At 31.3% G+C, this 15,795-nt stretch overlaps 4 protein-coding genes and 1 non-coding gene across 19 annotated transcripts in view; 2 read left to right on the top strand and 3 right to left on the bottom strand.

The window, feature by feature from the left end:
• LOC126920376 (neuroligin-4, Y-linked-like) overlaps window positions 1-4,667 on the top strand; it is a 329,725-nt gene extending 325,058 nt beyond the window's left edge. For all 9 annotated transcript variants that reach the window (XM_050730674.1, XM_050730673.1, XM_050730677.1 and 6 more), the window contains 3 exons: window positions 538-811; window positions 945-1,091; window positions 1,377-4,667. In XM_050730674.1, the coding sequence (XP_050586631.1) occupies window positions 538-811; window positions 945-1,091; window positions 1,377-2,023 (1,068 nt within the window). In that variant the 3' untranslated portion in view covers window positions 2,024-4,667. The remainder of the gene's footprint in view (window positions 1-537; window positions 812-944; window positions 1,092-1,376) is intronic.
• Window positions 4,668-4,754: 87 nt separating this feature from the next.
• LOC126920391 (la protein homolog) lies at window positions 4,755-7,131 on the bottom strand. The gene is made up of 7 exons (XM_050730716.1): window positions 6,802-7,131; window positions 6,253-6,606; window positions 6,007-6,149; window positions 5,827-5,926; window positions 5,507-5,752; window positions 5,291-5,423; window positions 4,755-5,079 (listed from the first exon to the last, which is right to left on the bottom strand). The coding sequence occupies exons 1-7, from the start codon at window positions 7,000-7,002 to the stop codon at window positions 4,991-4,993; spliced, it is 1,266 nt and encodes a 421-aa protein (XP_050586673.1). The 5' UTR covers window positions 7,003-7,131; the 3' UTR covers window positions 4,755-4,990.
• On the bottom strand, window positions 5,148-5,232 carry LOC126920799 (small nucleolar RNA U6-53/MBII-28). The gene has a single exon (XR_007712105.1). It is a non-coding gene; the product is annotated as a small nucleolar RNA U6-53/MBII-28 (small nucleolar RNA).
• A 1,022-nt stretch (window positions 7,132-8,153) lies between the features above and the next one.
• Window positions 8,154-10,359, top strand: LOC126920410 (translationally-controlled tumor protein homolog). Its single transcript, XM_050730753.1, has 5 exons — window positions 8,154-8,297; window positions 8,846-8,916; window positions 9,048-9,235; window positions 9,329-9,599; window positions 9,903-10,359. Exons 1-4 carry the CDS (start codon window positions 8,270-8,272, stop codon window positions 9,558-9,560), a joined length of 519 nt encoding a protein of 172 aa, XP_050586710.1. The 5' UTR covers window positions 8,154-8,269; the 3' UTR covers window positions 9,561-9,599; window positions 9,903-10,359.
• Window positions 10,360-10,439: 80 nt separating this feature from the next.
• LOC126920387 (retinoic acid receptor RXR-alpha-B) overlaps window positions 10,440-15,795 on the bottom strand; it is a 64,051-nt gene continuing 58,695 nt past the window's right edge. For all 7 annotated transcript variants that reach the window (XM_050730710.1, XM_050730709.1, XM_050730708.1 and 4 more), the window contains one exon: window positions 10,440-15,760. In XM_050730710.1, the coding sequence (XP_050586667.1) occupies window positions 15,487-15,760 (274 nt within the window). In that variant the 3' untranslated portion in view covers window positions 10,440-15,486. The remainder of the gene's footprint in view (window positions 15,761-15,795) is intronic.

Here is a 15,795-nt window from a genome sequence, read left to right as displayed (position 1 = left end):
AGGAAAACGTGATAATGAACTACGCGGTCGTTGATCTGCGTAATTTTTGAGCGGAAACTTTCTTTCGGACAAACTTTCGCCACACTTTATATATTAAATGAAAGAATCGCTAAATCTGAAAGAATCTAAGAATTATCTGGATAGTGTTGCAATTATTCAAGAAGTAAGATAGTTTGAAAAGGTAGTATAAGACGTTCGTTTGAATCTTTAAGTGTTTAGATCTTGAAATTTCTAAATCTTTTAGTCTTCCAATTTTCCTCGTATTTGATTCTCGTATCGTGGAATTTCCACGTTTATTTCTTTCTCCTAATTGCAATTACCGATTATAAGTAATATTAATGAAAAATCATAGTGGGCGAAGGCGGGAAAGAAAGAATTCCTTCGTCAAAAAAGAAAGAGTTCTCTCGTCGATAATGGTTATCTGTAGCTGAAAATAATTTCCGACGTCGATATTGAATACCGTTTTGAGCAGCATTTACCGCAGGTTTCAAACGTTACACGTACATACCACCGACGAACGAAATAATTTTGTTTCAGCGTCTGGGCAGCATTCGTGGCGAGGATATACCGTATATCTTCGGGTTGCCACTGGTGGCTGGAGGAGCTTTCTTTCCCCGGAATTATTCCCGACAGGATCAGGGCGTCGCCGAGGCAGTTCTCACGTTTTTCACGAATTTCGCGAAAACCGGCAATCCGAACGAGCCACACAAAATCGAATCGGTGGATTATGGGACACCGAAGGAGAAAACGCGATACCGTGGTCTCACGTGGGAACAATACGAGACTGGTACTCAACAGTATCTCACAATTGGTGAGTTTCTTCCTGCTACGTGTCTTTTCTTTTCCTCCTATTCTCCTTTTTTCATTTATTTAAATACTTGTGTCGTATATACACTATATGTTGTATGTAATCAGAGAATAATATCGGTGATTAATCGTTTCAGCGATGAAACCGAAAATGAAGAGCCACTACCGTGGCCATAAAATGGCGGTTTGGCTAAATCTGATACCACAACTGCATCGACCCGGAGACGACGATGTCTCAATGCGGCATCATCATTTTCGAGAAAGAGGTGACCACTTTTATGCAGGTAAGAAATATATACTATCTACTAACTAAATTAACAGTATTAACTAGTACTTTGTATAAAAAGATTAGGAACGAAAAATTTCAATTATACTGACACGAATACCTGTATCTATTTTACGCTTGCCATATTACATTTTATACTGAAATTATATCTATGTATTATAACAAAATTCAATTATGTAATTATTCAAATTAAAAGAAACCTGCCTCTATGATACACGATGTAAGTAACGTTTAATTCACCCAACGAATCGAGTAATTAGAATGCGAGCGTTGAATGTTTCAGGACCAGTTCGAGACGAGTGGTACACTCCTCTGCCGCTTGTAGCGACAACCAAGATGAGCGCCTCATCGACAACAGCGTGCAGCACATCTACAGGTGACGACAGTATTACCGAAGACATTACTCCTATTCTGGACGATTCGGAAGACAACGCTGAACTTTTAGAAAGATTAGATTCTCATAATTACTACAGTACTACTACAGCCCTAGCAATCACCGTAGGAGTCGGTTGCATTTTATTGGTGCTCAACATGTTGATATTCGCCGGCATTTACTATCAGAGGGATCGTGACAAAAAGAGAGCCGCGATGGACTGCACGCCAAACGGCCAAGAATCACTACCGATGACTACCAGGTCGTCTATGAAAGCTCCAGAAAGTCCTAGGCCAGCGCAAGAACCTCCGCCATCGTATACTACCCTTGCAAGAAGCCCTTCGATCCAGGAACATCAACAGATTGCTCAGAGTCAATCGACAGTTGTCGATGAACAGCCTAAAAGTGAACAGAAACCTAGCCACGGGACCAGCAACGCCATCCACAAGGATCCCATTCCTCCAAAACCTCCCACGAGAACGACCAGCTCCTTGAGTACTACTAGTGGCACCAATACTATTAAAAAACGTGTGCAAATACAAGAGATATCCGTATAGCATTAGGGGTTGCCCCAAGAGGGCAACATGAAAACCAAGAAGGTGACTTTCATAGATTTTGCGGCGACTGGCGAGTCTAAGTTTTGAAAAAGTTTACAGGGATATGGATTAACAAGTGTCCGGTTATGACACGTAGCACAGATTGGCAAAGAAAATTATCTGTTTGAGTTGCAGTGAGATATCGATGAAGAGTGAAGACTATTGGTGTTACTTCCGACAATTGTTGGAGGAAACTCTAAAGAACGATGAGTTCTAAAGCGACATTCAATTGTATGTTAAGTATTCTCTAATTATTCTGATGTATAAACAGCGATAACTGCCATATGTCACCGAAAAGACAAAGTGCTTTAAAGGAAGACTTAGCAGACTACGAGTGTTCCTCTATCATGCACGTAAGACTTTATGAGCATTTTGAGTGTATTTCTTTGCAGGATACGGTGTGTTTCTTCTATGGAATGCTATCAAAGTTGCATTACAAAGCGATTCAAAATGAGTTCATCAAATTTCAACTAATTAATTTCTTGTCAAGAAACACTTAGCTTGACTACAAGAACTGTATTGTTACCTAAGAATGAGACATTTACGAAATCAAATGTCTAAGAAGCCGGTTTCGTTCTTCTACAAATATACTGTCGAATAATTAAAATCTAACAGTTATGTCTTTTCTTTTTATTTGTTCTTTATTTTACACTTAAAAAGTAAAGTAAATTCTAAACTATGATATTTATCTCACATATTGAAATAGACAAAAGTTGAAAAAGGACGTATCTCAAAAATTGTTTAATTTGACAGTATATTTGACGAAGAATAGAATCGATGATAAAAATCCATGAGTCAACACTGTAACTGTTCACAATCAGTGTTCTTTCAAGTGTTCTTCTCGTAGCTGACATAATGATCATGTAATTAGAGTAACTCCTGGTATAAATGACGCTGGGCTCATGAAAAATTTCTATTTGCGTTTGTGTATACAACATAAAAGCGGTTCCGCGTCTTTCCTATTCCAGGTATTGGAAACCGTGCACAAAATCGCACAGAGATAATAAATTAAATAACGTCTATGTAACACGATCCGTAGAAAATTGTATGAGAGAATGGTCGTCTGAAATGATTTCTAAAATTTAAATGATGATAATTGTACTACGTAGTGTCACTGTGATCAATATCAATATTTTTTAAAAATCAAAAACAATATTTATAGATAAAAATCATTATGTTAGTTTCATTTGTCGTTGAAAATTATTCGTCTTTGTTTATTAAAGGAATTATTATTTATTTCTGTTCTTTATTTGTACTATGAATATACATATTCTACTTTATTATGTGACATATAAATAGTATAAAGCGGAAGTTGAAGAACTCTGTCAATTTTGCGTTGCCTCCTCGTTATCTTAATATCATCGCTCACTATTTAAAATAATTTAAAGAGAAAAAGAGAAACAAAACCTAAAAAAATGTATATTTAAGCACTCGATACTGAAAGAGATCAGTTCTCGTATTCGCATTAGAATCTCATGCGAATGTTGTGTGAAAGTTCTGTTAAAGTAAACAAAAGGAAATTACATGTTTAATGGTTCAATTTGAGTGGAACTCGCACTGCACTTGCGGAAGTATCGATGGTTCTCTAGTGACAACATGTGCTCAAAACGTAATCATAAAGTGGAACACAATTTCCTTTAAATTAAATATTATCTACACCTCTTCGACCAAGTAATCTAAGGCGAGATTACGCCCACGTTTATGCAAATATCATTCGTCTTTATAGGATTTTTTAAGCTGAATCTGATGTCTGTGTTATACATACATTAAAAATTAACGAAGAAATTGGACTTATAAAGCTCGGTGTAAATTATAATGTTATAAAGGGATTTATCTTTTTTCAGGTACTTTAAGTCTCTATCCATTTGCATAATTTTAATTACTGTACGTTATATTACGCATGTTTTAACATTATTTCTTAACTAAATTAAAAGCAAAGCTTATTTCATCATAATTTTCGTACAAACAGATACTCATGGTCATGGTTCTTCCATTAGTTGATAAAATTAAATGTTGCTGATACTATATATGTACATACATTTCATTTTAAAGATACTATTAATTTCTTATAAATTTGTTCCCTGACATACTTCGTAATCCAGACTGATTATCAAAAACATATTACATAATACAATCATTCTACTAAGAGACAAGTTTTTCTCCGGAAGAAGAAAAGCATTACGAATAACAGCAAACGACATTTCAATCGTCATGTAAAAAGATAAAAACACCTGTTTAATATAGTCGAATTTATCTAATCGATTGTACGCATTTTCTGAGGCACATGAAGTAATGAAAGCGTATTGGTATGATTAAGGACATAACGTTGTACTTTAGATAGCAATCATACTATGCACGGTGTCGCGTAATTGTACTATCGATTTCGATTATTTTCAATACACCGTTTCACAAAGAAAAGATTAGAAAAGGAATACTCATCAAGTATTGTTTGCGAATGGTATGAATCATCAGCACATTGTGACTATTCGTTAAATTGTGTGAACGGGATTATTGAACAAATAACAGTGAAATTTAAGTAGCAGAATAGACGAAACATCTTTGTAAATTTCACTGTAAAACAATAAAATGCTGATTTCTAAATAAATTTCCATCTCCAATTAATATAATTACTCATATCCTTATAAACTAAGAATGTATTAAGTTACACGTGGGACTATGAAATAATGTACAATTTACAAATATAAACGGTGTTGTACTTTTATCTTTTTAAATAATACACACTGCTCGAAGCATAACAAAAAAATATGCGCTTAAAGTAGTTTTATCTGTCTTGAATACATAGTAGTGTAACATCTATCTTTTCTTATTTTATACAATAAGTATCTGTATAATAAAAATATGATTAATATACATGTTTAGTTGTATAATTATACAAGTTTTGGTTTGTCCAAGATAAATATTTCTGAATTATTCAACTGAATTATTCCCTTTCTTAGCGGGAACCACATCATTGCTTTCACTCATACGTCTTTTAGTTGCTACTCGTGTGTTACGGCCTGCAACATAATTTTCACAAATTTTACATATGCTTCATTTTGATGACATGTAAAATTTGTAATCATGAAATGTTCAGTGATATTTGTAAGTTTAACTCATTGAGATCCAGAAAACTGATCTCTCAGTATTAGCATGGCAAAGCATCATTACGGAGCAACAGTATATAGTACTATTTAAAAAAAAGTTATTTATGTACACCATTCTACTGACCTTTTTTGCCTCTCTTTCCTTTAAAATTCCTTTGCCTAGAATTTGCCATTTGTTTTCTCACTTTCAAAAAATATTTTTCCTCTTCTTCGCTCTCAAGGACACAACAGGTTACATCTTTACCGCGTATAGATATCTTATAGAATGAAAAAAATTTTCACGAAATAAAATATAATATTACGAACTTAAAAATAACAAAAAATAATTTGAAATACTCACTTTACTTTCATGCATTTTGTCAATTACTGTTTTTGCATCATTTTCTCCCTGCAATCGAGCATATCCCACTGTATCACCTTTATTAAAGTCAACAAATGCAACATTCGCACCTAATTCACCTAGACATTCCTTAATATCTTCTCTTATACATTCATCAGGTACATTAGTAAAATAAATCACGCAACCCTTTGGAAATAGATTCACCTTGTCGCTTTCTTTCTCTTTATCATTACATTCTGTTTTCTCCTAAAAAATTGAACATTTTGTTGTTATGTTTAATTATGAAAATAAATGTATAAAATAACAAATTCTATACTAACAGATTCCATATCAACAGATTCACTTTTCTTTGTCTTCATTTCTGATCTTTTTTGCCTCCTGCTTTCCCTTTCCTGTATTTTAGATTGAGAATAGTCGGATCTAAAATTTCAAAGTATTAAATTAAGTATAAAATGTTACTAAAACTTTTATAATAAAGATATATAATCTGATTAACTTACGACCACATCTTAATTAATTCAGTGTCTCCATATTTTACAGATTCCCTAACCATAAAGGCTTTTGCATTCTCTAGAGTTTTGAATTGCACGAAAATGGAACCTTTAAACTGAAACTTCTTCTCCTTATCCACATACTTCCTCATCTATTAAACAAGAAAATGGTCTAAAGATCTAAGCATTATTTGCAAATATTTCCCACTCTGATCTGAAAATAATACATCCATCGAACAAGAGTCAGATACTTACAACAATATTATCAAATGGTTCATAATCACTGAGAAATGTTTTGAGCTTTTCAATAGTGGTGCCCTGTAAAGGAAATCCTTTTAGGTAAACTGTCTTGGCCTCCTGCGCCTTCCTATATTCTTCATTATATATTGGCAAGGGATGCTTTGGAGAACGACGAATCTTTTTTCTATCTTCTGATATTTCCATAAGTTCGCTTGATTTTACGGCTTCTAATATAACATTAATATCTTGACTCATAGAGGCCAACAATTTGAAATTTAACATAATAGTCATAGGAATCCAGCCTTCATCCAATTTTGTTTGCTCAATGAGAAATTTATCTCTTTGCATATTCACATCTCCAAAGTAAAACTAAAAATATTGAAATTTTTATTAACTAAATTGTATTATTGCCATTTATGTCATAAGAAAGCTATAAAAATTAAACTATTTAATTACGTTGAAGAATATCTACATATATCTATACCTATACATATATTGAATCATGAGATATAAATGAATGGATATCTTATTTCTATAATAATTGGTTAATTAATAAAATACTACCTCGATTTGATTTTTTATTCTTTCTAACAGTTCGCTAGATGGTTCCTCAGATTTTACTTTTGGGGAATATTCTTCAGAAACCGGCTTCTCGTCTTTAACCTCGACATTGGCATCATTTATTTTAGTCTCATCTACAACCTCTGTTTTAATTTCTGTTTGAGTCTCTGTTTTAAGAACTGTCTCTCCTTGCCCGTTCTCCATGTTTGTTGTTACTATGAGATACGAGCTTTCAAAATTTATTGAGACCTGAACAAGAAATCAATGTCGTACAGATGCACTTAAACCGATGGTCAAACGTGGTCTGTTTTCTCGGAAACAGGAAGTAACCGTTAGGAATGAAGACGGTAATTGCATCAATATGAAATTTGAAAATGGCTGCTTGTTATAATTTCACAGTTTATTGCAACATAAAATCCTCCTCTTTTTATTATTCTTATCTCCGATTAAAATAATAAATTGGATACATTTGATAATTATATAAGTTATATGACAAATAGGAGAAATAATTACAATGTTAAGCATTAAAATAAGTTTTTCTAATTGCAATATATCATTTTTTGAAATAAAGTAAAAATTAAAGATAAATGTAAAGATAATTTTTCTAAAATATGCAATAATTTATAAACCGGAACTAAAAATAAAAATTTTATCGGATTAGCCCGATTTTAGCCACGGTCATATAAACAGGCCTAACCACTCGCTAGGGAAACCCGTTTATCCTTTGAGTTGAAAAAATCAAGATACAGGACAGGAAAAGATCCCGTTCTACGAGATAGACAGAGATAAGTAGAGTGTCTCTGATTCTGTCCGAACATGTAACATATATTGTTGTATTTTTACACTATTTAAAAATTTTTTACACTATTTTAAATATTTCTTTACACTATTAACAAAGGTAGCGAAGCAAAACGAAACAAAATTATGCAAAACACTTACAATTTCTAGTGAAGCCTTATTTGAAAATTGATGTTCCTTGCGATTTTTTGAATCCTTACAATTTCTTTTAACTTAGTTTATAACTGGTATTCATGCATTTTATTTATATATACTAAACAAATAACGTATAAATTAACTAATATTTAGTTATTAATTATAAATTGTTATTAAATTATATTATTAGTATATTTTAAAAACTAAAAGCATAAAAAGTACAAATCACAGGTTTATTTTCGAAAGATTAAAATGATACATTTATTTTTAATGCGTCTACTTTTGATTACAATAAAATAAATATATAATCTGTACAATTGATAAACTACTTCTTTTGCATATATAAAATAACCGGATATGTCTTGATCCGGAATATGTATAGTGATTTTAGATACTTATGTTGGCAAACTGGTAAAAGATAAAATGCAATGAAGTTGGCTACAATCTTTCAATACTGCGCTCCCTTCCGGTTCGTTCTTTCGGGGAGAGTGAGTCTTGTTTAGTTTAGCTGTAATTAAATCTTTCTCCATCTTCCAACATGAAGATTTACAAGGATATTTTTACTGGTACGTAAATTTAAAATATCATTAAATAACACGTGTTATGAATATTTTTTCAAACTTTTTCATATACTAAGAAATAAAATATTACGCTTGATTGCAAACGGACTTGTAGTGACGTTTCTATCACGAGGACCAAAATTTTAAGAGTGATAACTATAAAATGCTTCCTGACTACGGTTTTAATTGTGTAAATGTAAAAATATATCGTTAAACATGTTTTTAATGGTTTCTCATATTATAGAAACATTATACTGCTTGAATATTTAATATTCTAATTTATAACCTCTCCATATGTTCGAAATGACTCATTTCAATAGAAAAATGATACATTTGACACTAATCAAATTTTAAGGAAGAGTAGAGATTATTATTTTAAATTAACTCTTTTTTTAAACTAACTCTGCTGCAGTAAAATGATTATTTTGAAGGTTTGATAATTACTTTATACAAAATTTATAAAATTAAATTTTACGAAATAATATAAGTTTTATATAATTAATTTATTTTACTATATTAAAGGTCATATTTTTATTTTAAAATTTATATTTCAGGTGATGAAATGTTTTCTGACACCTACAAAATAAAGTTGATTGATAATGTTGTATATGAAGTATATGGCAAGGTACCTATCTTTTTACTCTTATTTTTAAATTATATTTGGATAACGTGTATTAAACTTATATAGTTGTCTGAACACTTATTTGTATTATATTCATTGTATTAATATCTTTACTTAAATCTTTTCATAACTAGGTAGTCACTCGTAAATCAGGTGACATTGATATTGCTGGATTCAACCCATCTGCTGAAGAAGCTGATGAAGGAACAGAAGAAACAGTGGAATCCGGTGTAGATGTAGTTATGAATCATCGGCTGCAAGAAACTTTTGCATTTACAGACAAAAAATCCTATACCTTGTACTTGAAGGATTATATGAAAAAGTAATTGTTCTTTTTATAGTAGTGTAAACTTTAGTAATGTGTAGTGTTACTTTAGTAATATTAAAGCAATATTAATAATGCAATTTTCATTAGATTGGTAGCAAAATTGGAAGAGGAAGCTCCTGATCAAGTGGAAGTTTTCAAAACAAACACAAATAAAGTAATGAAAGACATATTAAGTCGTTTCAAAGACCTACAATTTTTCACTGGCGAATCTATGGATATTGATGGTATTGTTGCGTTAATGGAATACCGCGAGATCGACGGTGAATCTGTGCCTGTACTCATGTTATTCAAGCATGGTCTTGAGGAACAAAAGTTCTAAACAATTTTAGGTATTGAAGAAATTGTGGGAAAAAATATTGTGAGTTTTACATTTACTACTTGTATTTCGTTAATATCGTAATCACTTAATGTACGTGTAACTGTGTTAATAATATTCAAAAATAGACTTAAATATATAAACATGTTAATTCATGCCTATACTTCAGTCATTTGTATTTGGCATTGCACAAACATGTAAAAGAAAGATGGTGATCAGATTCCCGCTGTGGTGCGTTTCCTCGACGTAGCGTCTATTATAGCCATACACTAATAAACAAAGTTTCGTTATTAAACGCATTAAATACATAACAAAAATAAAATTAATTTTCGTACATTTTTGCAGATAAACTCAAATGAAGACTGTACACACGCTGAAAAGCTTGTGAAATTTAGTTGAAAGGAAAACACGATTTTACTTCCAATCTCATTTTATAATGCAGTTAACTTATTCGTTTCAACAACAATCAGTGATTCGAAGTCTCACAGGAGTTAATAATTGTACATATAACTTTACTGAAGGGAAGATATACGAGACATATCCCTTCGATCGTATTATCTGGGTCTGATTTCCCTGTAGACGTGTAATATTTTCTACTTTTTTTATTGGTCACTTATTAGAGATTTTAATTTATGATTCAAAAATGGAAGATGGGGAAAGAAGTTTGCAGCAATGAAAATATCAAAACATACGTCTAATTATTGTTAACACAAAAAGAAATGTCCCTGGATAACAATTAAATCTGAAACATACTGTGTATAATGTCCATCAAATAAAAAGGTGTTTTCATAAGTACTGCTTACGAGCCGTGTTCTTATTTTGATTATCTAATTGTTTAAATTAACTTTCCGTAATAATACAGGTACTTAGTAAAACAAACAATTGTTAATTTGCTTCATAAAAATATTATATTTAGACAAGTCAGAATAGACGATTTATCTCTTGGCGCAAGACCATACATTATATTTTTTTACTCAAGGACTGTTATTAGCCATACTGTTTTACAAGTATATTCATAGTATGACTTCTTCGCGTTTCTTCCATTAACAACCTCGCTCTCACTATCGCATTCTCTCTTACACTCTTTGTTTTCTATATTTATACAATTTGTGTACCCATCGTTATCATCATATTTATTACGCATATTCTTTTATGAATATATTACTCTCGTTCGTTATAAAACAGTTACCGATCCAATATAGAACTCTTCACATTCCAAATACGTTTTCATGTGCCATTACCTGAAAAAGTGTTATGTTAACACATAGAAAAGCGTATTTTAATAATGTAATAATTCATATGTATGTAAGTATGTACACAGCCGTAAATGTATACATATACATACACGTACGTTTAGTAAATGAACGTTCAATAGGTATATACGAATTAATTATCGCTTCAGAGTAAGTCGAAAACTGACATTTACAGCTTAAAGATAGTAAAATTGAACTCCAAAAAATACACGTACATACAATTATATATTTATGTACGTACGCATTCGTCGTTCATAAATATGCACATATAGACATTGCTTTAATTATCGAGCACAACCATAATGTCATTAGTTACTAAGCACTAAGATGAATTAGTATCTCAATTTCAAACAATGTATTGAAAATGACGTGATACAATTTAACATACCTGATCTCGTTATAATAAATTGTGTTAACCATATAGAAATAAAAATTGTTATTCACAAGTACCTTTAAGCTGTTAATACAATAATGATTTCTCAAGTGGAATATTATGTTAGAGAGCTATTCCATACATTTATGGTTATTATATTTTCGAACATAAATGATAAATGTTTTGTTCACTAACCTTCTTAACATTACATGTCTTGCGCATAATTCAATGATGTACAGCCAAATTATAAAAATCTACTTAATAAAATGGTACAACAATTTCATAAGAATCGTTCCTTTTTTTCTCATTGTTTCAATTTGAAGGAAGAAAGATGAAACATGGAATATCGGACCATGCTAATGTTCCAAAAAATAGTTAATCACAATGGCAGTTGTGTAAGTTAATTTGTTATTAATGTATAGCATTCATATTGATACATAAAAGTTTCTGACATTTACACACACAGAAGGATTTGTTTTTAGTACTCTGGCTTTTTAGTTTAGTTCGTCAAAGGTACAGTATTTAGTAGGACACCTGCTACTTTTTTAAGTGGGATGTACCTTACGGTTCAGTAAGGTCAAACAATTATTTTATTCGTTACTACTATTAGTATTAAACTTATTTGTACTGGTCTATGCAGAATGGGTGCGTGTGGAACCTCTTTGATACTACCATAATATACCATGATTTGATATTCTAAATTTCTAATTTTTAATAATAACATCCATCTTCATTTTAGTATAAGAAAAATATAAAAATATAAAATACAGAGCATGGACGTATATCGTTAACCATCTAAACAATTAGGTACATAGAAAGTATTCCTAAGTACCAAATGACGACGAAAAATATACATACTTAATTTAACGTAAGGATTTATTCTCCAATTATTTTAATATTCATGATGGTACAGAAGGTTTGCAACGCACCGCATTCATTCGTTCTAGGACACTGTTACTAAGTAAAACATCACTACATACAATTTGAGCATCGTACGATTTCTATAATAGTTCAAAGAAGTATGGCAAAAGCATCAAGTTTACATCGATTACAATCATGTACACGATTTGTGTATAGCACTTCATTAGAGAAGCATGCTATTATTTGATAGATTTGTTTGCTCCAATACATTCCAAGATTCACCATGTTGAATCTCTTACCTTTAATACGTCTAATCATAGGACATTAAAAATTCTGCCATTATCTTTGTTATTCTACTGACCGCTACTGAGGTTCTCAATTATTATTTGTTGTGAAAGAGTTCTGTTTATATGTTCATATATTATTATACGTATGTATAGATATCATCGTTTTAACATTTATATATTTATATGAAACTTCATTCACAGGTAGCTTCATTCACGCCCGCCAATCCTAATGGTCTTTCACTTGCTTATCTTCTTTTATTATTACTATTTATTATTACTATTATTACACGTATCGAGGAATTAGATGAGGTGATCGCAAAACGCGTTTCATTCAGAGGTAATTTTGGTCGAGATGTATATTTCCAGTATGGATGTAAAGAAACAGAACATTACATCCTGGATTATAAAACACCAAGAAAATTGACATTACAGAGATTGTAATACGATTTTCTTACTATCTTATACAAAACATATAAATATAAGTGATTTGGTTTGAATTTATTCTTGGAAATTATTTGAAATCGTCGAAATTGGATCGAGTAACTATGAAAAAAGTTTATCCTGTGTTTTTGTGTCGCACGAGAGAACTATAGAAAAAGAAAAAGAAACAATTAGATATAACAGGCGTTTGAAATGAATAGCAACTCCAGTAATATTAAAAAAAAAATCGGGAATTTAATAATGTGTTTCTTTTTTCTCATGGTATGCATAACATTAAAAACTCTCATCAAATAGATAACAATAACCAACAACTAACAATCGTAAGCATTCACGCAAAAATAGAAATATGTTTAATAATTTTTTAATATTATCATAATTTATATTATCGAAGTAAGTGTGATCATTCCTTACGATTTCTAGAGTACTATAGTAATTTATGTAGATGACTAAAACTGAAGGACACTAAGAAGATAAATCTTTTTCACTCTTCTAAAATCTTAAAATCGAATTACAATCTAGAAAGAATAAATCTTTCGAAGTATCTTACAAAAGAAAAATATAAATAAATGTTTATTTATACATTTTTTGAATAATGCACCAAGATTCTTTCAATATATATTATAAAATATATATTTATATTTTTAAAAATTCTTTCTTAACTTACTGATAGAAGAATAAAATATATAAAAATTTGGATTCTTTATTGCCACAAATTTAGATCGATCACAATTCATATTATTCTTTTTATCAATTTAAAAGTAGACAATAAAATCCAAAATCTAGAAAACTAAAATATGGATGTTTTCGTTAAAAATCCTGTTATTTTCTTACATCCTTCAGCTCAAATCATAAAAAGTGTTTTGTGAATTACTAACAACGACGGTAAGGTTCTTATCATAGTCCTGTCACTGATCAATTAATTCTTATATATCTACGTTTAAATGATAAACTATACATTGAAAGCATCGCATCTTCTGAATATTTTTTTCTTTCTCTTTTTTAAAGATTTTACATCTCATAATGCATCGAATTCAAAGGAAAAAAACTGAAAATTTTCACTAATTAGTAAATTTTAGTACATTGTCAATATGCTATCGAATTACTTATACTGTTCGCTATTATGCAATCACGTAATGAGAAATTATTATCGAACGAAACGAATGCTATCAAATAAAGTCGAAGAAATATTAATTAGCGAGTTATATGAAAAATTCCATGGAATTCGCTGTATACCAAAAGTAAAAATCGTCCTTAATAAGAAATCCTCTTTCGCATTTCAGTTTATCTTTCAACAATATGTATGAATCAATGATTCTTGATATATCGAGCGCACTATTTATTCACCGGTTTTGTAACAGCATATGTTACAATTTCAATATTTCTTGTTACAGACCTAAGCTGCATATATATACATATAATATATATATATATATATATAAAAAGAAATATTATAATATATATAATCATATATAATTAATAATGAATTAGTAAGTTTTATTTTCTTTCTTCTATACTCTAAAATACAAAACAATAAATTATCGTATTATAGTGCACACACGTGTAAAACGTTTCCGTTTTATCCAAGTATGTATAATAATAATAATAATGATAATAATAATAATAATAATAATAATAATAATGACAATAATAATAATAATATTAATAATAATAATAATAATAATAATATATCTAGATGCGATCGTGGCTCTTTCAAATGACGATCCGAATCGAGGCAGCGTTGGAATGTAAAAATACCCGATAAGCTTACGCTTATTACGGATTGCACCCACGTCGAGGACCGCAATCCATACAAAAATGGAGGAGATCGTTGGAGAATCGTGTCGTCTGTACAACTATATATGTATTCTGAAAGACTGGCGAAGCAGATTGAAACTGACACGTCAACGATGACAAGATATAACACAGGTTGTAACAGAGGATGTAACAAAAAGGTAAGTAGAAACATGAGAAAACAGCGTCTTAGGAACTTCCACGTGGTTGCAGAGAGTAAACAGTTCGACGTGAGCGCAATCGAAGCCCAGACTAAATCAAGGATCGGCAATATCCGGTAGGAAATCGTCACGCGTGAGAACTTTGCTCGGACATACGATGGCATAACACACATACTCCACCTGTGTCATAGACTAAAGAATGCAAAGAGAGATCGTTCCAAGGTATAAATAAGCGACTTCGAGAGCTTGGAAATTTCATTGAATCGATCGTTTAAAAAAGCGCCGGGGCTCTTTGTTCTCCGGCAGTGTATTATCCGTTGCTCGACTTCCGGCATGCTCTCGATACGAATCGAAGAAAAGGATCGTCTTTACATCAAATATAATGCGCTACAGAACAGATATAAATAAAATCGCGAAGAAGAAGAAACGTAAGTAAATTCCACCTTACTCGACTTCTGTGAGAGTATCAATTTTTCTTTTTGTTTTTTTTTTTTTTTCTTTTTTCGTTTTTTAATCATCGTGAGAGGCGTATTAGAGTTATCAACGGGAATTTCTTTTCTTACACACGCATATATATCTTGAGTGCTGTTCTTTGTTTTTCTTTTCTTGTTGATATATGTCTATGTATATATATCTATATATACATACATATATATATTATATATATGTATATATACATATATATATGTGTTCTTCTTTATGTTCCGTTATTTTTTTCCTTTATAAATCGGTGTGCCCCAAGACGCGGCACACCTTTTGCTCCTAAGGGTCCGATCGCGACTCTAGCATCTCCACGAGGAAATCGTCGATCGGCACGTCGCCGATCATTTTGAAGAAGAACAGGTACTCCAGACACTTTAATCCGATGGATCGGATGGCCGGCAGACGTAACAATAATTTCGCGAATCTTCCAGCATCGTCGGGCCAGGCTACGCGACAATAGCCTTCCAGCGCTGCGTAGATCTTCTCGCGGAGCAGGGTCACCTCCTGGATCGATTTTAGTCCTCGGACTTCGGGGTTGAAGAGTATTATAGATCTGTTTGTGATTAATTGCTCGATAAATGAACGTAA

Source organism: Bombus affinis, chromosome 9, assembly GCF_024516045.1.
Source record: "Bombus affinis isolate iyBomAffi1 chromosome 9, iyBomAffi1.2, whole genome shotgun sequence".
Taxonomy (NCBI): Eukaryota; Metazoa; Arthropoda; class Insecta; order Hymenoptera; family Apidae; genus Bombus; species Bombus affinis.
This window is presented reverse-complemented; position numbering and strand designations above follow the sequence as displayed.